Below are 27,916 nucleotides of genomic sequence, written 5' to 3' on the forward strand. Positions count from 1 at the left end.
GTTTCCTTATAGCAACAGTGTTAGTAAACCGTGTTAACGCATTGTGTTTTGTGCATGACTGATGCATTGTGTTTTGGCATAGATTATTGAGTGACGTGTACGGTCATCTTTTCCGAACCAAGACCAGTTATTGCTATACTGGTTACGAGCTTATTCCTTAGAACAGACATAAGTTGATAACCCAATTGTGAAGAATATTTAACTGACCTAACCGCTCAGTTGATGACGATATTTGTGTAAGAGGTTATCCGACAATGTTACTGGGCATATTGAAATATATAGTCTACCTACCATACATCTGGGTCCAACAAGTACATACATTGCAAGTTCAGGTACTTACTCATAATGTCATTCCATGCATCTGACCCGGGTTCAATTCCCCACATGGGTACAATGTGTGAAGCCCATTTTCTGGTGTCCCCCGCCCTGATGTGGCTGGAATATTGCTAAAAGCGGCGTAAAACTAAACTCACACATTCACTCACTCAATGGATCTGTTCGAGACTCGATTTCTTTCAGACTGCCGTCATATAACGGATTACTTCATAATAATTAAAAGCACATTTTTACACGTTTCACAATATGTGGGCCTATATTATATATATTGGGACATGTGCACTCATTTTCGGTTCCTGTTGATGCAATAAAACACTTATCATCCCTTACGACTCGCTTAAAATAGGTCGATCATTGAAACTTCCAGACGAACAGCTTCCAAACTGAGGACTCTTGCCTTATATGGAATGTAAACAATTTGCTGCGTACATCGAAAACTGTCGCACGCGGTGTTTCAATCGCCGAACTGGTTTCAATGATAAGTAGTTCATATCATATATTCGCAAAGAGCGCTTCAAGGGGACAACTCAATGGGGTCCTCTTGAAATAATGTTCGACCGGTAGAGGGGGTTGCATTAATTCATTCAAAATTTTTAACTTTATATTGTAATCTATGTAATTCCCTTTGGAATACATCATACGGAAGCTTGCCAGACGGGTGATAGTTGAAGGGCTGAAGTGCGTTATTTATTTTTGAGAAGTGTGTGGTGTGAAATAGTGTCTTTGGTGAACATTTTATATACTTTCAGCATTGGTCACGAGTCAAACATGGAACCAGGCCACTCTCAACAGTTTCAGCCAGCATCTGACTATCAAATGGAAGGTCAAGGACAACACTCAGAGTGAAATGACGACACAAGTCGAAGTGACCTTGACGAATGACGGGTCAATACCGCTGACCAAGGAAGGCCAATGGGGTTTATACTTCGACTGTATCTACATGATAGAACCAAAACACCTGCCACATCCGAACGGGTATGTTCTACCCGGTCAAGGAATCGTTGTGACTCATCTGACGGGTACCCATTTCAAGATGGAGCCAACGGAAGACTTTCTAGACTTGCCCCATATGAAAAGTAGAAAGATCAAGTTCAAAATGCAGTACTGGTCAGTGGCCAAAACGGACATCATGCCCAACTGGTACATCATAGCACCTCTTCTTGAACCAAAAGTGCTTCAAAGCACGGCTGGGAATTCGCTGGACTTCGTTGACAGTTACGTAAACGTGGAACAGTATAAGCGATATGACTATGACGTGTATTCTCCTTACACGGCACAAGTGAGGTACGCGAGGAACAGAGTTGAGGATATTTTTGCGGATGATGAAATTCGAATAGTGCCAAGACCACATCTGATGAAGGTCGACAGAGAGGTAAACATGACGTTCGACACATCCATATGGAAGATCCTTGCACCGGATACACTCCATGAAGAGGCTGCATATTTGAGAGGTAAAGAATTCTCCTTTGTTAAAGGTTATGATTTAGTGAGCGGGGTATAGTTTCCTGTACGTTTTTGCACTGGATGTGGGATTTGAACCTTTTTGAAAATATATGATAAAAATTAATTTCTTTGTCCCAGCATGTCCAGCAACTATAAGGTAATGATAAGCAGTAAAACCAGTGGTTTTGATATGATAAGCAGTAAAGCTAGTGCTCAAAAGAAACTATACTATAACGGCCAAACTTGGAAAGAAAAGAAAGGTACATGATTTTATGTTGCTTGTATTTCAAGACACGCTCAAACTCATGTGAACGTCCGTGTTAGAGTATTCAGCTTGTCAGGCTGGCTGACCTGATGCACATGTCACCATGGCATTTACGGGTAGATCGATGCTCATAATGTTAATCACTGAAGTGTCTGGTTCAGACTCGAAAATTTACAAACCACCGGCGTAGTGATGATTGCAGCGTTAAACAACAACAAAATTATATTTTTGAAAATTCTAATCAAACAGATATACTGCTCAGGGCAACATTAAACCTCATTATGTAGCCTAGACGTTAAAACGTTCACTCGATACGCTCAAACTGCGAAATTCGTACCATCATTGGTACGTTTAAGGTAAGATACGTTGTGTTAATATGGATGTAAGGGCTTATGGTAAGTAAGTGGACAATGTGACTAATTAGATCATCAGCAATATACGTGTACCGGGTTTTATGCTGCTGAACAACAGATCGGAATAACCTTGACCTTCTCTGTTAATGACAAAGGTTGGGTGCCCAACAGATTGCAAGATAACGTTGCCGATAATCATACAGAGCATCCTGGTTGCGTGAAAATGATACCACAGTATCCATGTCTCCATGGAATGTAATACCCTGTAGGGCTCCAAGTTCAAAACGTGACTTACTTGTTATCAGCTAAGTGAAAATTAAAATTTATCAGCCAAAAGTTAAATTGTTTTGGCCAATTAGATTTTCAGTTATTGTTCACATACTGTCAAACAGCTATTAGAGATAATTATCTATAAATATTTTGTAAATAGTCCCTCAGACTCGAAACGATCGGTGAATCATTCGTCGCCAAACATGGCAATCATTGTCAATAAATTCTTAAACAAATCGAAGTTGGAACTGTTTATGATGAAAACTGGAATAACTGCCTTAATTTAATTGCTTTTTTTACCTCAATCCCTAAAGGCCAAGCATTTCATATTACTTTGTTGCACTTCTTAAATTGTACTCAAATGCGACCAATCCATTAACATCTTGGAACCATGCTCTGTAGTTCCTGTTATCACATTACTTTAGAATTTTCTCCACCCACAAAGAACCCTTTTAGAATTGGATGAATGATGCCTGGTACATGTCAGGTGGATCAGTTTATGTTCTAATCTGCTAACTAGTCGATAGTATTTATTGGTTACATTGTTAGACTATGGCGAAGTATACATCTCTGCCGCACTCAACAATTGCCCTCATACGATGTAATTGTAGCACTAATACAAAACAGTTTTAAACACTTACTCATATTTCGTTTGTGTGCCTAGTTGAAATTTGAAATTATATATAGGATATTTATATAGCGCACATATCCACACAACTCAAGATGCTGGTATTTGTTTTTTCCCTTGATATATTAATATCAATCAATCAATGTCAATCTTAAAGGAAGGTCTTATTATCAATCTCAACTCCCTTCGGAGTATACAACTATTGCTGCCTTTAAGAGTACCGAGTTTATTGTGGCTATCATCTTAACGAGGTACACAATTCACAGTTGGGTGCATTGGGACACATAGTCACAGTACTTTGTCCAAGTTCACTGCATGTTACCCGCAACTGGGTGTTTGCACGTATTTGTGTGCCCACCATCTGGTCACATACTAATGGATAGTGGGTTTCTTTAAGTTCACTTTGTTCAACAACATTCTTTGGAATCACAACTATGGAGACAACTGTTTTTTTTCTTTTACAAAAAAGAGGAAAAAGTCTATAAAAACCTGTCCCACCAGCTAGTCAGGTCGAGGTGAGCTTGTCTAAAAATGTAACCATGTTGGTCAATAATTCAGTTATATTTCGGCGTGTCAGCTGATTTCGTCAAGTGATGAGTGAGTCTGTAAGTTTAGTTTTATGTGGCACTCAGCAATATTTATGTTATTGACGGCGCTCTGTAAATAATGAAGTCTGAACCAGACAATCCTGTGATCAGCAGCATGAGCATCGACTCGAGCAACTGGGATACGATGACATGTGTCAACCAAGTCAGCGAGCCTGACCACCTGATCCCGCTAGTCGCCTATTGCGACCAGCATAGGTTACTGTAGATTAATTCTTACCCCTATCTTAACGGGTCACTTCCGTTCAACCCGTGAAGGTCCTGGGGTAGAATAGGTCTTCGGCAACCCATGCTTGCCATAAAAGGCGACTATGCTTGTCGTGAGAGGCGACTAACGAGATCGGGTGGTGTCAGCCTCGCTGACGTGGTTGACACATGTCATCGGTTCCCAATTATGCAGATCGATGCTCATGTTGTTGAGCACTGGATTGTCTGGTACAGACTCGATTATTTACAGACCGCCGCCATATAGCTGGAATATTGCTGAATGCGGCGTAAAGCTTAACTCACTAACTCACTACGCACTCACCCACTCACTTCCGTTCAGTGGGTTGGACCTTGGGCAAGCTTAGTTCAGGGTACTGTGTTGTCACACCTCAAGCCTTATCTGTGATTATACAAGGACGTTAAACATGTGGTTAAATGTAACGTATGTTAAGTTAGAGATTACACCTACCTAGTGTAGCACAGACTGATGTCCCTTGTCGATGAATAAACAGGTAAGTGAGATAAGTTACTGTTACCACGAAAGCGTAAACCAAAACATTAATGAGTGAGTGAGTTTGTTTAACGCCGCTTTTAGCAATATTTCAGCAATATCACGACATGGGCCATTCAAACCAGAAATGGGCTCCACTCGTTGTAGCCGTATGAGTATTCGAACCCGGGCCTTCGGCGTGACGAGCGAACGCCTTTACCACTAGGGTACAATATCGCCCCGCAAAAGATACGAGAATACAATATGTAATCCATTACTTTATTCGGTCAGGTTACATCTGACTTCGGGTGAATATAGTGCGTGTTTTCCGAAGACAATGGCGTAATCTGTATTTATATTCTTTTCAATGTTTCAGAAAAGGCCAACATAGAGATCGGAGCTCCAACAGCTGAGTATGAGGTTATCCGTCTTCTCATCGAAGATGTCCAGATCACTGGCGACGTCATCGCTCATAGCCCGGATGCATACAGCCTCGATGTGGATACAGCCAATCAGATCATCATCATCAAAGGCAACAGCCAATCGGGAGTTTTCTACGGCGTTCAAACACTGCTGAATCTGATTGAAAACAACGGCGGCATCTTGTACGACATGTTCATCAAGGACGCCCCCCGGTTTGGGTACAGAGGCATGCATCTCGACGTCGCCAGGAACTTTCACTCAAAGGAAGACGTGATTAAACTCCTCGATCTCATGTCCATGTATAAACTGAACAAGTTCCATTTCCATCTGACTGACGATGAGGGGTGGAGACTGGAGATTCCGAAACTTCCAGAGCTCACCCAAGTGAGTCTTTTAATCCCGGTGAATCGTTTGAGGTGTTAGACGTTCCACTGCAGACGTACTTCACTTGGTCTAAAATAAGAAAACGGCCAGTCTGTCCATACTGGAACTACCCTTGGAACCGAGTCCCAAAACATATTTTTCAATGATACATGTTCAGCATAACTGAACTTACTCAACCAATACGACAAATCTCTATCGGCGTTTAAAAATGGCGCCTTTAATACCAAGTTGTTTTGAATCCCGTTTCGAATTCCTTGTCACGACTCTAGCGTTGTCTCTACCCCACGGATGCTTATTTCTTTCAGTTGAGTGTCACACCTGTATCACTCCCGGTTGACCTACCTTGAGTGAGTGAGTGCGTGAGTGACTTTTTAGCCGCTTTCAGCAATATTCCAGCAATATCACGGCAGGGGACACCGGAAATGGGATTCCCACGTTGTACCCATGTGGGGCATCGGCTTCACGAGCAAACGCTTTAACCACTAGGTTACCCCATCGCCCAATTTCTCGTAATGGTGTCCAAATACAGTTTCCGTGTATCACATTTTTCCCTCGAATATATATGCGATTGAATCGCAAAGATATGCAAAGTGAAAGACAATGCAGTATGTTTAGCCAAGTGGGTGAAGGGTCGGGTTTTGTTCTCAATATGTGTACAATGTGTGAACCCCATACATACTGCAAGCTGTGTTAAATCATACTCACTACCTCCCTACTGTTTTCAGTGGAGCAACCTCCCTCGAGATTCTTTAATGGAAAGATGTTATTTGTAATATGTCCTATAAGACTCTCAGTTCGAATACTGACTTCTCCTTTTATGTTTATCTCAGATCGGTGCCCGACGTTGCTACGACATGGATGAGACAAAATGTCTGCTTCCTCAGATCGGATCGGGGCCTACGTTTACTACTTCCGGTTCCGGTTTCTACACTACGCGAGAATATCGCGATATCTTGAAAGAAGCCAAACGCCGCCATATTGAAGTGATCCCCGAGTTCGACATGCCTGGCCACTCTAGAGCCGCAATCAAGGCTATGGACATCCGGTATATAAAATATGCACGAACTAACATCGATGAAGCCTTAAAATTTAAGCTGGTTGAAGAAAATGACCCCTCAAAATACCTCTCAACTCAGATGTTCACAGATAATGCAATGAACCCCTGTCTGAACTCAACGTACGCATTTATTGAACACGTGATGGATCAGGTCCTGCTCCTTCATCAAGAGATCCAGCCTTTGAAAATTTTTAACTATGGCGGCGATGAAGTTGCAAAGGGGGCGTGGATCAACTCCACGTCGTGTCAGATGATGTCAAATACAATAAAAGTATCGACGACCATGCTGAAAGAGTATTTCTTTACGCGGGTCGCAAAGCTAGCTGCATCAAAGAATTTGAACCTTGCCGCATGGGAGGACGGACTGATGCATGACGGGAGTGCTGTGTACGACCGTGACCTTGCTCCAAATGCTGACATCTACGCCTACACGTGGGACAATGTGTGGGAGTGGGGGAGCGCAGGTCGGGCGTATAACCTGTCCAATCATCACTACAAGGTAAGGTCGTAGTGTGTCTCGCAGTCCCTTAGCCACAGTCTCTTCTGCCCTCCCTGCAATGCTAAAACCCTAAATGAAGCAAGACTAGATTCTCCTTAATCTCCCAAGTCACTGGTGCGCCTTTTCAATTCAAATGGGTTTATTTGTCGCTGTTAAAATTACATATTCAGGGACTGAGCGATCCGATCGTGAACACTCGTGTCTCTACGGGACAAGCAGAATGGCGTTTCGTTTCTCGTATATATTGTTATAGAGGATCCATACAAATGAGACGTATACTGAACAGAAAAAGAAACGCAACCAACCCACACTTACAACTGGGGGATACCGGGACAAACTGACTCTCAAAAAAAATACAACTGGACATGTGCTGCCCAGTTGACCCTATATGGTCAATATCTGTAATGATAATAATAATAAAAAAAAATAAATTTGGTACACATAGTTTTTGCATCTACGAACATTACGCTGCATTCTCAGCTCCCCGTCAAACATACAATATTGACTGGTCGGAGAATTATAATTAATGCCACAAAAATAAGAAACATTTGAACGTCATGATAAATTGTCATTACCAACGGCAAAGTTCCTACCATATTCTTAAAAATTCTGATTCTTGGATTCTGTAATAAATATTCATGTCTGGATTGGCAATCCGGTGATCAACATCATGAGCATCGACCAACTCAGACCCCGATCCCGTTAGACGCATCTTACGACTGGCACAGGTTGCCGAAGATCATGAAGATTTCTGACGGACGGTCTAAATTTGTAGAGAATCATATGGTCTGGTAAAATTTTCAAATGTTCCATACATCTGTAAATTCACCATATCTTGGTGTCTGGTCAAATCCGTTTGGGGCTGGTTGCGTTTCTTTTACTGTTCAGTATATGTCTCAGTTGTATGGATTTCTCCGGAGCTGATGCCTTGCTGGGTCTTTAGTTACTTCATACACTGGGAAATTCTTCCATAATGAAATGGCCCCAGAAACATACTGAACTGCAAAAGAAACGCCATTTTCGAAAAAATGAAACCTCATAAAAGTAAGCGTCCATGCTTGTGCCTTCCATTTGAAAACGTGACCAAAAGCCAGAGGTGCGTTTCTTTTGCCGACAGTATACGTCTCCCTTTGTATGGATATCTCTGGAGCTCAACACACGCGTGGTTGTAAACTTTAATCGATTGTAACGGCCCAGACTACGGCTACTCTGAACTCTCCCAAATCAGCTGATTGTATGAAAGTGTTGACAATATCGACACATTTCTTTATCAGATACACCATGCATGCACTGTCGCATATTTACATAACCGAGTAAACAACTCCCCTGCTAATATTTCAGCCAAAGTTCGGTGTTTGGAATGCAAGCGCCAATGTCTAAAGTGTATGTCATTCCTATGCTGTAGGCGATGCTCTGCGACGTAAACAACTGGAGTTTTAAACGATGTAGGAATACTTAAAAATCCTAAAGAATAGTCTTCCTGTCAAAGTGCTGGAGCCGAATTTTATAGCAATATTTATCCAGAAAATGTTTTTAAAATAAGTTCCATAACAAAATTACATGAACATTTTTGGTGTCTGGACGCCTTTATTGTGGACAGTTTTTTTTTCAATTCAAAAAGATTCTTTTATATTTTCCTTTTTATCGCACATTGTGAATAATATTGGTATTTTTAAATTTATAACGTAATATTCAATTTGAAATGTGCATTTCTTTCAGTTGTAGTTTATGCATGGTGACTCGTGATATTGGCATCGATATTGTTCATCAGCGATAACAGCATAAGCCAATTGTTTACTTCTACAGATTCTATTTTTTACTCAAAAACGAAAGAGAGAAAAATTATTTTGAATAGTTGTGATGCTAGTCCTTTATTCGACACAGTCATGATGAACAGTGTCATGGCGCCACGCATCTGTTCATGCACTTACACCCCTGAAGATTCGGTTTGGAATGTATATTCGGTAACCTATGCTTGTTGTAAGAGGCGACTAAAGGGATCAGATGGTCAGGCTGGCTGACTTGGTTGACGCATGTCATCGGTTCCCAATTACGCAGATAGATGCTCATGTTGTTGATCATTGGATTGCCTGGTTCAGACTCAATTATTTACAAACCGTCGCCATATAGCTAAAATACTGCTGAGTGCGGCCTAAAAACCGTTAAACCCGCCTTTAGCCCTCCTCCCATGCTTGTCGTCAGAGGCCACTAAAGGGATTTTGTTGTTAGAATAACTTGGTTGATGCCTTTCATTTGCATGATGCCAATCGCCGGATTGTGTGATGGAGACGCGAATATTTACAGCCCGCCGTCATGTAATTGAAATATTAAGGCAATGAAAGTAAATGTATCAGGTCATACTGATTACTATTTATGTATCCAGTTGAATGAGTTAGTCTAAAAATCCTGGACTGGTTATCGCACTAAGTTGCGTAATGGGACGGAACCTAGTAAACAGGAAACGAGACTGTCCTGTAATCAATATTTTGACTTTGATATTTCCACAGGTTGTCATGTCCCAAGCAACCCACCTGTATTTTGACCACCCCTATGAACCTGACCCAGAGGAGATGGGCTACTACTGGGCTACCCGTTTCACAGATACTCAGAAAACATTTGGATTTATGCCGGAAAACATTTACGAAAATATCGACACAGCACGCAGCGGTCAGGCGCTGACCAGAGAAAGTGTCTGTGGGGATCATAGCCAGAACTGTCCCCCTTTGAAGAGTCGCGAAAACATTGCAGGTAGGTCTCATTCGGAACTATTCGTGTCATTCCGGCTAGCCGGATGACGTCTCGTACCCCTCTCGTGGCCATGTTTACGACTGGGTGCTGTCTAAACGCAAAAAGGCATGGAGATGAAAACAGTCTAGTGCCATTATCATGGAAAGATAACTCTGAATTTCCAAACATGCCTCTAAGAATATCCCGTGCACAAAACTGTCATTCCCTTTGCAAAATATGTTTCAGTGTTGAAAGTTCAAAGTTTATGTTTAAATTGTGCTTTGTATAGTTTAGTGAAGTTTCAAAGTTCAACGGTTCCGCCATTTTCATGTTTTCAAATACGTTTTATTACGCGCGATTTGATTTGTTTTGCCACGATTCATGGCGATAATGGCGTACGAGAAGGGTACGAGTCTTCCTGTAGGTCACGGAAAGAGACGAGGAGTTACGAATGAGGCAGGTCTGTTCGAGAACACAGGTGTTACTCTTGGGGCAAGCCGAATGATAGTAATTGAGATTGATGAGTAGGGATGAATGCAGGAATGTCAATATCTGAGTGAGTGCATTCGGTTGTACGTTTAGCAGTATTCCAGCAGTATCACGGTGGGGACACCAGAAATGGGCTTCATACATTGTATCCATGTGCGTTGAAAATATTTTAAAAATTAAGTCAGAACACCAGAATACGCAAGCCTCTGATAAAATGAAACACACTCTAGGCAGCATGTTGTATTTCTGCAAAAGAAAGTGAGGCTGTACGTACTCTTTTCCTAAGGAGGGACAGTGGGGTAACTTAGCTCGTCACACCGAACTCGATTCCCCACATGAGTAGAATATGTAAAGTCCATTCCTGGTGTCCTCCGAAGTGATATTGCTGAAATATTGCTACAAGTAAAACTAAACTCACTCACTCGGCCGACAAAATGTTAAAATAAAAAAATCAATGTGCAGTTCTTTTCGTTTACGTTTCGCAGGAAAAAGTCGTTTCCGAGATGTCGGTTTGAAACCTGTCATCAGCTCAGTAACGCTCTTCCTGACCTGTGAAGATCCGGGCTAGAATTGATCTTCATGGTCAGTAACCCATGCTTGTCGTAAGAGACGACTGACGGGATCGGGTGATCAGGATCACTAACTTGGTTGCGCAGATCCATGCTCGTGCTATTGATCACAGGATTGTCTGGTCCAGATTCGATCATTTACAGACAAAGAGCAGCAATATTGCTGAGTGCGGCTTAAAACTAAACTCACTCACTATCCCTGAACTTGACTCACTCACTATCCCTGAACTTGACACAAGTTAGCGATTTAACTTCTAACAGCCAGCCAACCCGATTGCCTCGAATGACGTAGGAACTCATTCTTATCCCAAATATGTTTTTATTCCACTGAAAAACGTATAATCTGGTTAAAACTGATGATTTGGCTGGTTTAACTAAATTGTTTCGACATCCAGGAATGCAGGGTGAGCTATGGAGCGAGACAGTACGAACGTCCGACGACATCGATTACCGACTTTTTCCCCGGATGTTGGCTCTGGCTGAAAGAGCGTGGCATAGGGCATCATGGGAAAAAATGGCCGACAAGGAAGCACGTGACCGGGATATGAGAGCTGATTGGGAGTCATTTGCTCGTGCCGTTGGTCGGCGAGAGTTGCACCGTCTAGACAGTCTCGGGGTGAAGTACAGAATTCCCCCACCTGGTGGTAGGTGAGTCCAACACGTAGAATTGCATGAGGCTCTGAGCGTTGGTTTGTTGGTTTTTTGTTGTTATAAACCACACTCAGCAGTATGTGACCGGGACACCCGAAATAGGTCTCACATATTATACCCATGTGCTTCCAACACTGTACCAGTATGGGGAATCGATCCCGGGGCTTCTGCGTGACGAACGACCGCGTCAACCACTAAACTAACTCACCGCCCCAGCGTGACAGACATACAGGGACATCAGTTGGTTGGTTTGTTGTTTGCACTCAGCAACACTCCAGCCCTATTGGTCTGTAAATTATCAAATTTGGACTAGACAGTCCAGTGATAAACATCATGAGCATCGATATACGCAGTTAGGATACGACGACACGCGTTAAGCACGTAAGCGAGCCTGACCACCCGATATATCGTAAGTCGCCTCTTACGACAATCATAGGTCAATTCCGAACTCGGATCTTCACGGATAGTTTCCCGTGGATACAAATCCAATCATGGTTCGCTTTCAATGGCCAAATGTACCTTAAAATGAAGTTAGAAACATCTGTTCCAGCTACAGGCCTTAAACTATGTTCCAAAATATTTGTTTAGACCTTAGAAATCAAATGAAACAGGAAGGTCGACTGAGTAAACGCCTGACGAAAAACTAACAGTTTTATATGTTTTAAGTTAACATGTTCAGTCATTGTTTAAGCGAAGTATACATAAACCTCCTCACATCTTCAGATATTTGAACAATAGATCATCTGTTTCAGGGGCAGGGAGGGGGTTTGAGTGTGATAGTGATTGGACAATTGGAGAAGCATGTACAATTTGAATGACAATGAGTAAAATTTATGTACGAAGTGACCCCCTCCCAGTGCATATGCATGTGGTTTACAAACTCAGCGACACCCCTTACCTCCCTAGAACAAAAACAGACTCCTCACCTTACTATTATGCGTACTTGTGAATCTGTGCATGCGTGTCTCCGGTCATACAAATCATTCCGTAATACCTCAAATAAAATGTACCCTATGAAATGATTAACGGTTTGGGTAAAGAGAGTCTGAGAGAACATATGCCCGTGTGTTAAATCGAGGTAAATACGGTACATGTTCCGCGAAAACCAGAAACAACAGAAATGGTACTTCCTTAAGTAACGTTTAAAATATTCTGTTTTCCTGTACAACGTTCCGTGTGACATCCTGAGATGAACACGATTTCAAATAATGAGGTTGTCATTTCAAGGGAGGCAACTCCAGGGAGTACCGGGTGGCAAACACGGCTTCCTTCACAATCGACCTGTTCTTCTTTTATATTGACACAATTTCTTAAGGTAACGTGTAAATCTAGACAAGCAGATCGATACATGTTGATTTATAGCTAGTATGTTATAGACATTTAGACATTGAACAAAGTCGTTTCACCACTAGGGATAAAAAAGAAAATTTATTTTATTTACACAGTGACTTAGTGAGTGAAAGAGTGAGCTATTGAGTGAGTGAGTGAATGAGTTTAGTTTTACGCCGCACTCAGCAATATTGCAGCTATTCGGCGGCGGTCTGTAAACAATCGAGTCTGGACCAGACAATCCAGTGATCAACAACATGAGAATCGATCTGCCCAACTGGGAACCGATGATATGTGCCAACCATGTCAGCGAGCCTGGCCACTCGGTACCGTTATTCGTCCCGATCCCGTTAGTCGCCTCTTACGACAAGCACAGTCACCTTTCATGGCAAGCATGGGTTGCTGAAGGCCTATTCTACCCGGGACCTTCACCGGTGAATGAGTGAGTGAGTGAGTGAGTGAGTGAGTTAACTTTTACAACCCTAGGCCTATTCGAAACAGATGACACCCATCACATTACACTCATTTGCGAAGGAGGTCGGTGGTTAAAGCGTTGGTCGTCACGCCTTAGACCCGAGTTCGATTCCCCATTTTGGTACAATGTTTGAAGCCCATTTCTGGTGTCCACCGCAGTGATATTGCTGGAATATTGTTAAAGCGGCGTAAAACTATACTCACTCACGGGCGAGAGAAAACGTGCTGATCACTGGACGCAAGGAAATCGTACAAACGTAACAGTAAAAACACACTAGCTTGTGGAAAATGGCAGGGTGTTTTACTTCAGAAAGGTATATTATAAGTTGTTGACCCCGAGGGACCAGTGAACAACGTATTTATCTTACCGAACACCTGAATTTTAATTTTGAACTGTTTGAAGCACTTCTGTTGAATGCGAGGCGAATCTCCATTTTGCAGACGACACAAGGTAAACAGATCTAAAGTTATCTCCCTTCCATCGATTTGCATACGCAAAACATCGCTAATTTCTGTACTTGATGCGTGATTCAATGTTATTCGAGATAAAAAAATAAAAGTACTACCACGAAGCACCTGATGACCTGTAAGCGGGGTACATTGAAAATAATAGAACAGAGCTTACCCAGTCAGAAAGCGACTTTCATGTGTGAGGTAAAATACATTTTCATGTCAGCTGTTTTAGGCCCTGGCTTAACCTGTTCAGATAGTGTCGAATTTGTAATTGATATAAAACGAGGCAGTCGTAGTTTTAATGGAATACAGATCTTATGCATTGGATTATGAAGCTAAACTCACTATTCTAGAATAAAATCGCAGTTATGTACGATTTTACCCGGCTCATGCGATAAGCCAGCGTTTCTTTTAAAGTCTAGCGTCTTTGCCTTGTTGATAGGATAGAGGATGGCATTCTGAAAACAACATCCTCATTTCCTGGTCTCACGGTCCAATACAGCCAAGATGGCGGACAAACGTGGTACTTGTCCACAGATGACGTCATCATCACCAGCGCCGACCCCATCCTTTTGCGAACAAGGTGAGACTGTCAACTGTTGTCATTGATAGTTTAATTAAACGCCGAATAATCTTAATCCCGAATAGCCAATATCGGGGTTCTGTGGACGTCATTGATATAAAACTGTTTTCTTCTATTGTATGCGCCTTTGCAACGAACACTTCTCTATCTAGCTTGTGCTCGGGGAACAAAATGCCGAGGTTCAATCCTCCGACCAATCGTAACTGAAAGGCACTCGGCACTAAGAGATATGAATGAAAAGTGAGTGTGTTGGGCTTAACGCCGCACTCAGCGATGTTCCAGCTATATAGCTGCGGTCTCCAAATAATGTAGTGATCAACAACATGAACATCGATCTACAAAACTGGGCAACGATGACATGCGTCAACCAAGTCAGCGAGTCTGACCACTAGATGCCGTTAGTCACGGCATGTTACGGCATGCATGGGTAACTGAAGATCAATTTGAATCGTGGTTTTCATGGGTTTAAGAGATACAAAACAAGGATTCGGAGACGTATACTGTGTAGAGTACTTATTTTAAACTCTGGCATGCTGGTACAGTTGGCCAGCGCTGTAACGCAGGTATAAGAAGTCGCAAATGCAAACATTCAAACATACGTTCATTCACGCCGTTGTGTCACGGTAAGTTTTAACGCGATGTTAAACCCGGTTTCACCCCAACACCTTGATCGTGCCAGAAACTTTTGATACATGAACACTTTACTGTTGGGGAATAGTATGTGATAGTATGTGATGATATAACGCTTTAGACACCTGGCCCATCCACCATAGTACGTGTTTAATCAAATCGTTCTTGCTTGCATTCAGATCTGCTGACTTGACAAGAAGCAGCCGGGTCGTCACACTCTACCCAAGTAAGTGAGATCGATGTGCACATACCAGACAGATGATGGTGTGTTCGAAATGGCAATTTATTGTGAACGTCTGGCTTTAGTTAGTATTTCCATAGTCGGCTTCATGGTAAGCTATTAATGTTGGCATACGCCATAGTGCGAAAAATATACTCTTCAAAAAAGTAGGGGATAATTAACTTTCAATTTGGATAGGAAGAGTAAACGTTAACAAACGTTAACGTTTCAAGGACAGACATCTTATGAACACACCACCACCATTTCCCTCTATTACCCCTATTACCCCTAAACACAACGCATGTTATGCACGTGCACACAGCGCAATAGCCCCATAGACATGCATGGGGTCCCATTCTTGATTTTGACGATTTTTGAAGAAGGTCGAGAAATCACTTAGAACATTAATTTTGACTCTCATCTTGCATGACTCATTTGATAGTGTTTGTTTCTAGTCGTTTTTAACATGGAAATCGTATACATGCAAATTACATGCCATACACCAATCATCTTCCAAAAGCGACGACATTCCAAATAAGCTATGGTTGTAAGGAAGTGCAAATGGTGATGCACTCTCAAAGCATTCAGTAATGTTATATCAGCATTGATTGGCTCCGATAAATCTCATAAATATTTTAATGCTAAATTTTAAAAAATGAAGATCCCCTACTTTTTTGAAGAGTATAGTGTACGTGGCAGTAATTAAGTATCATAAATTTGAAAATTTCAGTGGACACAGTTTGAAATTACTGAATGGTTTCAGACTGTACTATGTTTTCTTTTGTAAACCCTTTGGTTTAATCTCAATACACAAATTAACAACAAATACAAGAAATTACATCTGTTATATTTCACAGCACCGCCAGTGCCAGTCGTGAATCAACCAATCATCAATAACATTGCCCAGAGCCTCGTTGTGAAGTACGCCGTCCTCGATAACTTCAAAAATGGCGCCAGTTCCTTTATTGCGCAAATCTCGTTAACCAACACAGGAGCTAACGAGATTCAAGCCGGCAGCTGGGGTCTGTACTTCTGCAGTATTTACAGGGTGGAACCCGACTACCCGAACGGGCACATATTGGACGCTCTCAAAGTCAAATTCACCCACATAGATGGTTGTATGTTTAAAATGGAAACTGTTCACGGGTTCGAGCCCATCGAGCCAGGTGAACAGCGGAAACTGAAGATTACCATCCAGAACTGGTCAGTGTCGCGCACCGACTCCATGCCGAACTGGTACATTTGGGCAGAGGGAATGAAACCTCGAACTATCTCGTCCACCACGGGTGAAGGGTTAACGTTTGTGGCACCTTTCGACAGCCCTAATAAATGGAAGCGGTATAATACAGGTAGCATCAAGGATTACTACAACCCGTATACACCTGCGTCGCGATTCCGCAGGAACGAAAATGTCCATGACCTTGGGAGTGCGCCTCTGCCCATCATCCCCACACCTGTTTCCATAGAGACGAGAAACAGTGGCACCGTTTCTTTGACAACTTGTTGCTGGGTTATCGTCAGCCATCCCATGTTCATGAACCAGGCCGATTACCTCAGACGTAAGTCTCCTGAGAAAGCAAATTTCTAAATACGAATTTACTTTATTAGATGGAGATGTAAACGTAAAACCAGTCAAGATCTATGTTAGACTTGGTCTTCAGGAACTCATGCTTGTCGTAAAAGGCTACTAAGGGATCGGGTGGTCAGGCTCGCTGACTTGGTTGCCCATGCTGTTGACCACTGGATTGTCTTGACTCGATTATCTTCATACTGCCGCCATGTAACTGGAATATTGATGAGTGCTTATTAAACAACAACCAACCAACCAATTCAGAAGTGTGACCCGAACTTGTAACCGGGCTCAGGTGGTTAGGCCCGCTATCGGGCTCGCTGAGGAGAGACTCACTCTTACATGTTATCGAGTCCCAATTACGTTCATCGATGTTCATGCTGCTTGATAACTTATTGTCCTGTCCAGGCTCAATTATGTTTCCGTCACATAGCGTAAAAACAGAGTGCGGCGTAAAACAATAAACAAACATGTTCAGTGTCGTAAAAACCAACGTGCTTACACCCCAAAGTATTATCTGCATCGTATCGAAGTCAGTTCTTGTAACCGCTTTCTGACAGTTTATTTGATTGACATCATTAAACGCTACTTTGGAACATAATCGATTTATCATCAAAGAAACAGTAATCTAACATAACATTCTTACATTCAGATGATTTTACTTTGTGTCTTCAACAGAAAGCATGATAGATTTTGGAATGGAAGAGCCCAAGATGGCGGACGAGAAACCCCCGAAACGGTACATCTTTATCAACATCCCTGACGGTGGTGTTTCGGTGAAGGGAAACATATCGTCATCCCCAGACGCTTACACTTTAACTGTTGATCCTGAGGCCGAATCCATTGATGTCACGGCCGTAGCGACATCCGGGGCGTTTTACGGCATTCAAACCATCCTCAGCCTCGCTTTGAAGCACCAAGTTAAAGGAACGATACCTGGAATGACTGTGGCGGACGGGCCTCGTTTTGGGTTTCGGGGCATGCATTTAGACGTTGGACGGAACTTCCATTCCCTTGATTCCGTTCTGACGCTTCTCGATGTCATGGCGATGTACAAGCTGAACAAGTTCCACCTTCATCTCACTGACGACGAGGGATGGAGACTGGAGATACCTGGCCTTGACGAACTCACTCAGGTTTGTTGTGTGTTGTGTTTGTAGCATCATCAGTGTCATCAAAAACCCGGACAGGGCTTATGTATGAGATCGTGTTTTGATATCCAGTGACTAATGTTATAAGAATTTCCCCACCTCGGTATAAGGACACGAGCACGTTGAGGCTCACTGCCCATACATTTAATCTCCTCTAAAGTGAGTGACTGAGTGAATGAGTTGCGTTTTACGCCGCACTCAGCAATATTCCAGCTATATGGCGATGATCTGTAAATAATCGAGTCTGGACCAGACAATCTAGTGAGCAACAACATGAGCATCAATCTGCCCAATTAGGAACCGATGACATGTGTCAACCAAGTCAGCAAGCCTGACCACCCGATCCCGTTAGTCGCCTCTTACGACAAGCATAGTCACCTTTTATGGCAAGCATGGATTACTGAAGGCTTATTCCACCCCTGACCTTCACCGGTCTCCTCTGAAGAAGGCACCAACTCTCTCAAACTTTTTCAACTCACGAATAGATGTTTACCAATACCTTGAAAGGGAAAGGGAAAGTGTCAGCATTCTAGTCACTCTATTGCTTCCGTTCCATAACATTGTTTCAGGTCGTTGGGGTAGCCCATTATTTAAAGCGTTCGCTTGACACGCCGAAACCAGGGTTCGATTCCTGACGTGGGTGTGAAGTCTGTTTATAGTGTTCCATGCTTGTTCCCTAATATTGCTGGAATATTGTTAGCGGTAAAAATAATCTCACTCATTTAACATTGTTTCGGGTTTCATTATAACACAGTGTTTGCACATTGAGGATTCTTTCATTAAAAAATGCGAAAAAACATAAACAACTCCATATATTTCTTAAATGAAATATGTTGCTTTAATGTAAGGGCTAGAAATATACTGAACAGAAAGGGAAACGCGAGGTTTCGATAAAATGAAAAGTCATAAAGTAAGCTTTCCTGATTATTTCTTCTATTTGAAAGACGTGACCAAAACAGAGCTTGGTTTCTCTTGCTGCCAGTATATAAATGTCGATTAAAATTCCTTTGCATATTGATCTATATTGATCTATATTGATCTATATTGATCTATATTGATCTAGCATTTACGTACAACTGGAAATAACGCCATTGTGGAAATTGCTTTAGGATGCAGATGGTTGGTTATCATTAAAGGATTAGATATTAACATTAAAAAGAGAAGACAAAAAACTACGAACACGAAACTTGAAGACAATTTTATCATTGAAATTTGATTTCCATTCTCTAGGTTGGTGGCAGGCGATGCCACGATCTATCTCAGACCCAATGTCTTTCTCCCCAACTCGGGTCCGGACCCTTCTCAAACACTTCTGGTTCCGGGTTCTACACTAAAACAGACTACCAGACAATCCTCGGCTACGCAGCGGAACGTCAGATCGAGGTCATACCGGAAGTCGACATGCCCGGACATGCGCATGCAGCCATCAGAGCCATGGAGGCAAGAAGGCTGAATTATCTGAGCGTGGGTGATTTTGAAAACGCAGATATGTACAACCTACGCGATCCAACGGACACATCCAAGTACTCCTCGACACAGATGTTTACCGACAATGCCATCAATCCCTGTATCAACTCAACCTACACATTCGCCCTATATGTTTTGAGGGAGATAGAGAAGATGCACAGAGATATCAATCCGCTGCGGACGTTTCACTTCGGCGGTGATGAGGTCCCTGTAGGAGCATGGGTTAACTCCACCGCGTGCAACAGATTAAAGCAGTTTTCTCCGAGGCTTAAGGAGTACATGATCCAAAGGATGTCTCTCTTCACCTCTGACCATGGTGTTAACCTTGGGTCCTGGGAAGACGGATTGACGGTTACCGGAAATAAACCCTTTGACCTGAGTTTGCTTATCAACAAGGCAGTGTATGCTAACACTTGGGACAACGTCTGGGAGTGGGGCTCGGCCCCTCGAGCTCATATCTTTGCTAATTCAGGGTACAAGGTAGGTAAAATGTGTCCGAGTACCAACAAATAGGACAGTATATACACATGGTCTAAGTTTGTTATACACTCCGGACGAAAGGAAATATAGACTCGTCAGTAATGGTTTCTCGTGAAAATGAGAAATAGTATGTATTTATTATGTGGAATCATATGCAGAGTTCTTGTGTTTTTATAACGTTTGTACCTAATCTAATCAAACACAGGTTTCCAAAGTTTTGCTCGTCAGTTTTAAACACATTTTCTGATGTCGATCTTTTAACGGTCGATTAAAAGTCTTTGGAGGAAAACAGTTTTAAACGCTTTCAGCTTAAATCCGGTCACTTGATTGCACATGTGAAATAAAAAATATAATTGTTTAGACGGGGAACCTTTCTTCAGAGATATTGGTCACAAGGGGATCTTCCACAACCATTCCGAACCAACACCATCATTTCCTTGCAGGTTGTCATGTCTCAAGCAACACATCTGTATTTTGACCACCCCTATGAACCTGACCCAGAAGAAAGGGGGTTCTACTGGGCCACCCGATATACTGACACCATGAAGACGTTTGGCTTCATGCCAGACAACCTCTACGGAAACATTGACGTCCAGAGAAGTGGCAAACCCATCACAAGGGCAGATGTTTGTGGAAACCACGACGAGAAGTGTCCAGCGCTGAAGGCTCCAGAAAATGTTGTAGGTAGGTCAAGCCTGGATTCATTATATGGGTTTCGAAGAACGATATTATGTCATTGAACTAAGGGAGACAACTCTGCAAAACGAATTTCAAAGTCTCACGGAGTATTGACTTTCATCGTTGCAAATACCTGCACTTGTGATATCGAACTTTTGGTTAAAGAATCAGTTGGATTTAACTTTTAAATCAATTTTTGATTTTTGAGAATACTTAATACTGTACTGTGGAATAGACAAATTTTGAAAAATGCTGGCTACCATCGTCCCCAAAATAGCACTACCTATCCAGATTAGTGTCAGAATACAAAATGTTCGTCTTCAGTGACTCAAGCTTGTCGTAAGAGGCAACTAACGGAATTGGGTGGTCAGGCTCGCTGACTTGGTTGACACATCGTCTCCGGTACTGCTCATAATTCAATGGATTGACTGGATTATTTACAGACCACCTAGCTGGAATAGTGCTGAGTGTGGTGTTTAAGAACAAGGTCGCCTTCTGGTGAAACCGTTCGCTGGTTATGAGGAAGGACAAGGTTCGACTCTTCACGATTCTTCAATACATTGTCTCCAATCCACCCAACAGAGTGTATCATCAGAATATTGCAAAAAATAACGTAAAGTTAGACTCACCGAAACTCTTGCACGTATTTGTCCATTTCTCCAACCAGGTATGCAAGGTCAGTTGTGGTCAGAGACCGTGCGAACATCTGACGAGATGTTCTACATGATCTTCCCCCGACTGCTGGCTCTAGCCGAGAGGGCGTGGCACAAGTCCTCGTGGGAGAGCATCGACGATTCCAAGGAACGAGAATCGGCCAAAAGTATCGACTGGGAGAAATTTGCCAATTCTCTTGGGTACCAGGATTTACTACTCCTCGACAGGATGGGTATACCTTACCGGATACCACCACCCGGAGGCAGGTGAGTGTCATGGATGTGTTCATATGATAAGAACAATGATAACAATAATAATTATGATACTCGTCAGGGAGATGAGACATTTGAGCGTACACTAATCCAATGCAGCACTATGTGCACACTGTCAGAGGTCGTGTTTGGTGCTACAGAAATTTAATCTTATTGTTACATTCATTAAATACCCGTTTATGTACCCGTTTATGTACCCGTTTATGTACCCGTTTATGTATTTATCGGAAACAATCATTGCATATGTCGAAATATTTGTGACCATGCGTCGGAAACATTATTTGAGAGTTTAACTGAAATGGATCGAAAACTTTATATTTTTTGCTTAGAATAGAATTAAATTATGTTCAACGCAAAAGAGGAAGAGGAAGAGGTGGCATGGCAATATATATCAAAGATTAAAGATGTCTTGTGTACATTTCTCTCTGAGCATTTCCCAGAAACTTTACACGGAATTGTGTTTAAGAAAGAACAAACTTTGTTGCAGGGTATTCAAAGACGTGTTGATTGCGTCAAGCCCGTTTCCTGGTCTGTCGATCGAGGCGAGTTTTAATGGCGGAAAAACATGGACAAAGGTCACGAGAGATGGGGTCAAGGTCAAGAACGGCCAGACGGTGACACTGACCACAAAGTAAGGCATTACGCTGTCTGAGTAGACTGGATCATTAGAGATGAAATATCTTATAATTCTGTGTTGTTTGGTTGTGATGTTACTTCAGTAATAGCTACTTGCACATGGATAAATACGAGTAAGAAACTTTCAGAACAATAAAAATGTAAAGAAAATTGCTACTATATTCTTAATGCGCATGTGGCTGAGTGGTAGCCTTGGTTGAAGGCCCGAGTTCGATTCCCCACGTGGGCACAAATGTGAAGTCCATCTCTGGTGTTCCCGTGATATTGCTGGAATATTGCTAAAAGCGGTGTAACACCTCACTCACTCACTCTTCACGTCCTGGAATGGTTTGGAATGCATAAGAAAATGGGAGAAATGGCATTCTACAGCTTGTTTTGAAGATCAAAGCATAGCGGTGTGTCTCGCCTTAGAAATAGCGTAAGAAAGACTAATAGGTGTATAGACCCATCCCTCATACTGTAATTATATAAAAGTAAAGGGATGAAACGACGGAACCAACCCTCCTACCGAGGCTTATTGATCGAAAAATAGATCATTTTCCTACAAAATGAGCTATAAATGGTCACAATCGGATCATTAGTGCAAAAGTTACGCCACAACTCACCGAAAACAGATACCTCAGGAATTCAAGCGAGAGTCGTAGATCAGCCAAGACAGCGAAACCTCACCATTTAAACATTCGTTTATTAATTCCAGCCACGTTCACGGCACCTATGTAGGGCTATATTCGATCGGCACTTCGATCACGGGTCTAAAAACTTATTGCAGCATTTACATATCATTTCCTCGACAGTAAACTATGTGGTGAAATCGAAATTTGAGTCAGGAGAGGTTGTTTCGTCGTTACACTCCTTTCCTTTTATATATACTGGACACAATAAGTAAGGGATATTTGTGTTTTTATGATTGATCTTTTTTCAGTGTGTCAATGAGTAGATAGATCATTTTTTATCCCTAACTGTTTCTGCCCAGTGTAGTAATAGCGTTGGGTCTATAAACATGTACGTCTTTCGAACGCTGTTTCGAACACGAGACACGTCCCTGTGGTTTAAAGATCAGCCGATTGTAAACATTCAGCTTGTAGTATCAAAAGCGATGGAACTCAAGTGACAAACACCTGGCAAAAAAACGACATCTGCCAGATATCTGGTGCCAAGTTTCTTAACCATACTTATGGGTCTCTTTGAGTCATTACCTGCCAAGGTCACTAACCTTGAATAGCCTTGACCTTTGGCATTGGTCATATTCCACGAACCCATTCTTATCCGTGGAGATATTTGCTTATCAGCTGCAAAGAGATGAGGTTTAATTTATCGCACTGTATTGCCAATTATTTTTGTACGTGAAGTGTTTATATTAAAGTACGCTGAACAACCTATGAAAGACAATTAAAAGTGGAACCTCATTACAGTAAACATTCATATTTATGTCCTCTACTAGTATTTATAATCCTGACAAAAAGTAAGTTGCATTTCTTTTGCTGTTCAGTATAAATGCATTATATATTTGTGTTTGTTTCAGATCCGCTGATAACACCAGGCGAAGTCGTGCAGTCACTATGAAGATCACAGGTATTACTGTAGTCGACTCCGGAACTCAGAAACTGATGACGTCATGCGCAACTTTTATTGTCACACTCTTAGTTTCAATTTTATGTACGTATATCAGGCACTGACGAAAACATTACCTCTCCAACATGGCCTGGTCACAACGAATGTATATATGATAACATCCGAATATATCCTCCCTCATAATCTTGTTAATTTTCATTCAACTACATCCCTCGAGAATTAAGGAAGGAAAGGTGTTGTTCTCATGATCCGAAACCAGTGAAGTCTTCATAAATATCATATGTCCACTTAAGTGACATTCATTCCTTCAAATTCGTAAAAGGTAGCCTTAAAAAGGTACAAGCTTGTAAAAAGTAATCGCTGTTATGTAAAAACGAATGATGATCGAAGTTAGAGATGAATTTGCAACCGCACAACATCTATGATGTTTGAAAAGTATATTTTATGTTGTTTTTGTTTTTTTAACTTTACGACACGATGTCTAAGATGTCCGTCAGCACGTATGGCACGTGAAACATGATTGTTTTATTTTTAAAAGTTTTAAATCCAATTTTATTTTTAACATAGAACTGTGTAAGAGATTTCCTTGAGTGCTGATTTTATGTCAGTGCGGATACTTATTTGAATATAATTACTTGGATATAAAATATGGCGTCTTGAGATGTTTGGCTGAAAATCAACCGTATTTTAACATCTGATTTATTCAATTATAACGTCAAAGAAGAGCACCAAGAGTACAAATGAACATTTAGCAATGACGTATTCTTCGTTAGAATTGAAATGTCGGTCGATGACATGTCACTTGGAATAAGAATTTCAACAGACCAATAAAACTGAATGTAGGTCGCTTAGCGATCACAACATGGGTCGAACATATTTTCATCGTCATGTTGCATTACATCTTGTTCCTTTTTCGTTTTTATTTCCGAAATTCAGTTTTTCAAACGTAAGAGAACCATTGTAATGTTCATGTATATGGGGATGAGCAATTCTGTCTCACACAAAGCATCGCGTAAGACGATGTATTATGTATGTATTCGTTCTGTATGCATCTGTATCCGAATATATTTTGTCACTGTTTAAAGGGGTGATCTTTGGGGTTATTTAGGTCTTATACTTAACAGAAAAAGAAACGCAAGCTTCGAAAATATGAAATCTCATAAAAGTAATCGTTCATATTTATGTTTTCTATGAAATAATTGACAAAAACGCAGTTGCGTTTCTTTTACTTTTCAGTATATTATTCGTATCAAAGACCGGTAGCGGTTTATCCACTATGGTACTATGTTAGTGGTGATGTTTCTGTCATGTGGATATCAGCGGTGTAAAACTTTGGTCAGAAGAGTGACCTGTTTGCAAAAGACGCTGCACTTGATTTGTGTCACGCAATCGGTTTCATGATTGGGGAGAACGCCGACGATCCACGTCCATTTTGTTGTAGCTTGAAGCCCATACTTAGAAAACTATTGTGACCCCGTTGGTTGTTCTGATAAAAACCTAGGGGGATGGGGAAGCCTAGTGATAAATGCGTTCGCTCATCAAGACGAACGCCCCAGGTGGGTACAATGTGTTACGCCCATTTCTGGTGTCCCCAACCCACTGGAATATTGCTAAAAAGCATACTCACTCTATTCACGTTGATAACCAGCAAAGGGAAAAGAATGTTTTTTGTTTGAGTACGGGAAAACATTGCTTTTAGTTAGATTTGAAAATATTTTTTGGAACACATTTAAAGAACGTGCTTTGTAGTTACATAACTTATATTCCAGTACGCGGACTCTCATAAATTTGGCGCGTGTGACATCTGTCACGCTCCAGGGACGCGTCTTCTTGCTTGGTAGGCCAAAACAAAATGGCGACTAATGAGGAATACGCTATGACACATTTTCCATTCATGTCTACTGTTTTCGTCACAGTGTCATTGTTCTTTTGTCGTCACGCCTTCCTCTTCATGTTTAATGTACGACTCTGAGTGACAATGGCTATGCATATACACGTTTATGTATTTTGTTTATGTTTATAAACATTGCACGATCTGTCACTGTCAACGTCAGTACTGTTGTCCTCTGATTGCCTTAAGGTAAAGATCGTCCTTTTGTGTCTATGGAAGCATTCTATATGTACCAAGCTTGTGCTTGAATATGCTAAATCCTGTATCTGTTTTTTAATGTTTTTGTGCGAAATGGTAAAACGAAATTCCACATATTTTGATAATGAATTTACGTTTTCATTTATTTCAGTGAAGTTAATACATCCTGAACTAAAAAAGTATGTTTGTTTCTGCCAATCACTATATGTATATTTTCGATGTATATTTAAGCGGCGTAAAATTATATTCAGTGGTTTAGCTGATTTAGTAAAGAAGCTACAGTTCTCTGTTGTTTTGCCCCACAGAGTCAGAACGTTGGTGCTCATTTTTAAAACATATCCCACCTTTTAAACTATTTACATTTTATTTGTACTGTTATTTCTCTCGACGACACATGTTTAAAGAAAAACAAGGTTTCACTTTACTGCTGACTCAGCGATTTTGAATGTAAGCTTAAACCAAATGACAATTTGTTTTAATACACACGAACAATGTCGTCTATGAAAAAGTACTTTTTGGACTTTTTTCGTGACAAACAAAAATGTGAAAGATATCAATATCAACATGATATCAATGACCTAGAATTCAGAGGCACATTCTTCTTAGAAATCTGTAGAAATGTAAGTATTTTGATGCATCGTTTCCACGTTCCCGCTGCAACTGGCCTACATATTGCTTAAGCTCTTTCCGCAAATGACATTTGTCTCTCCATCAGTCCGGAAGTTCCGTCACGTCTCAGTCATGTCGTCCTGGACCGGTGTTGCGATTGTGATTTCAAGAAAAAAATTTTTGTCAAAAAATCGAAATTAACAAAAAATGATTTTACCAACAGAAACGAACCATTTGATATTACTTTGGTGGGATTTGTAAGGAAATGATCTGTTTTAACCCGAAAATACTAGTAAAATAGTAATGATTTGTCCTTTGATTTTCAAGTTAAAAGGAGATGTTCGATGTTTTGTAAATAACGTGTTATTGGTCTTGAATGTATTTGTTACGTGTTATTAGATTTATGTTAAAATATACTTCATTCATTTTCAGAGTTCTTCTATTATTGTGTAATAATATTGTTATCGTCTTAAAATAGTTATGGACCCTGGATCAGGGATTGAAACCTACACCCTGAGAATCTGGTACCTAATCGCCAGCACATTGCCTACGATTCATGAAAACGTCCACTTGTGCAGAAATATACCACAGAAGACTATAGATCTTCTGAACTGCTCAAAAGAAGAACAAGCAATTTTTAATCATTTTCTGGTGTTGGAACACAAATCCGATTTTCAGTGATCCTTAATATGTTTTGAGTAGTATATAGGATGAGGTCAGCCTTGTCAAATCTAGAAATGTCTAGACAAATATTGCAGTAAGCCAGTGAGAAGATGAGATTTCGTTATTGTCAACAGGATTAGGATGTGCATTTGAACACATCAAACATTTGTTATCGACAGCGTATTGTTGTTTGGAAGCAAACAGTCTGTCAGGAATAGAGATCACTATAAGATGTCGAGTTTTTTGTGTGTGTGAGAGTGTGAGCACTGTTTGTTTATAGTTATTCGTGCACGACATGTCTAAAGGAAGAAGGGAGTGTAAGTATTTATGTGAGTGTGTAAAAGCCCTGCTTGTGGTTTTGTCACAATCCCGAACAAAACCAGTTCGATATGTAGATGTTTAACAAATTGCTCAATAAACTGTCTGTATTAGATTGTCTTCCGGTTTTCTTTTATATATTCACGACTTTTTTATCATTAAACAGGGGAACGTGGACTCACAAGAACCTTCACTAAACGATGCCATTGTACGTTACATATGTATGTATTTTCAGCTTCAACTGGAAATTTGTCAGTTATGGAATTGTTTTCCTGTCTGTCCTGAGAGAGGTTTGACACTTTATGTGTATTTGAACGGTAACAAAATATCGGCCACATTAAAGTGGTTCAGGTAGCTAAAATATAACAAGTACATAATATGCTTATTCGTTGGTGATGTGTTGAACATGGAAACCAAATAGTTTTTTAGCATTTTTTTCTGGTGTTTTGGTGACTGTTTTCAGTCTATTTGGTAAAGGTTTGAACTGTTGTGTCGAATTTAATTTTCCAGGGAACTGCCATTTGCCCGGTAGGGTATTTTCCATTTAGGATTATGCGTGAAAGGAACATATTTCTTTTTGTTTAATTGTATGGCCTGAGAAGGCAAGCAGTGTACTTTGTCCACACTTGAGATTCTATACTTTACCGACAAAGCGAAATCACAAATATACCG

At 41.1% G+C, this 27,916-nt stretch overlaps 1 protein-coding gene across 1 annotated transcript; it reads left to right on the forward strand.

Moving 5' to 3' along the window:
- Positions 1-1,081: 1,081 nt before the first annotated feature.
- Positions 1,082-27,357, forward strand: LOC137260213 (uncharacterized; the record flags this gene model as incomplete). The annotated part of the gene is made up of 14 exons (XM_067797906.1): positions 1,082-1,787; positions 4,974-5,404; positions 6,235-6,960; positions 9,468-9,708; positions 11,141-11,393; positions 14,095-14,235; positions 15,045-15,091; positions 15,943-16,644; positions 17,334-17,791; positions 19,037-19,753; positions 20,197-20,437; positions 21,099-21,351; positions 21,845-21,988; positions 23,516-27,357. Coding segments are annotated over 14 exons (5,214 nt in total), but the record flags the coding sequence as incomplete, so codon positions are not given.
- Between the last annotated feature and the right edge of the window lie 559 nt (positions 27,358-27,916).

Source organism: Haliotis asinina, chromosome 13 (assembly GCF_037392515.1).
Source record: "Haliotis asinina isolate JCU_RB_2024 chromosome 13, JCU_Hal_asi_v2, whole genome shotgun sequence".
Classification (NCBI taxonomy): domain Eukaryota; kingdom Metazoa; phylum Mollusca; class Gastropoda; order Lepetellida; family Haliotidae; genus Haliotis; species Haliotis asinina.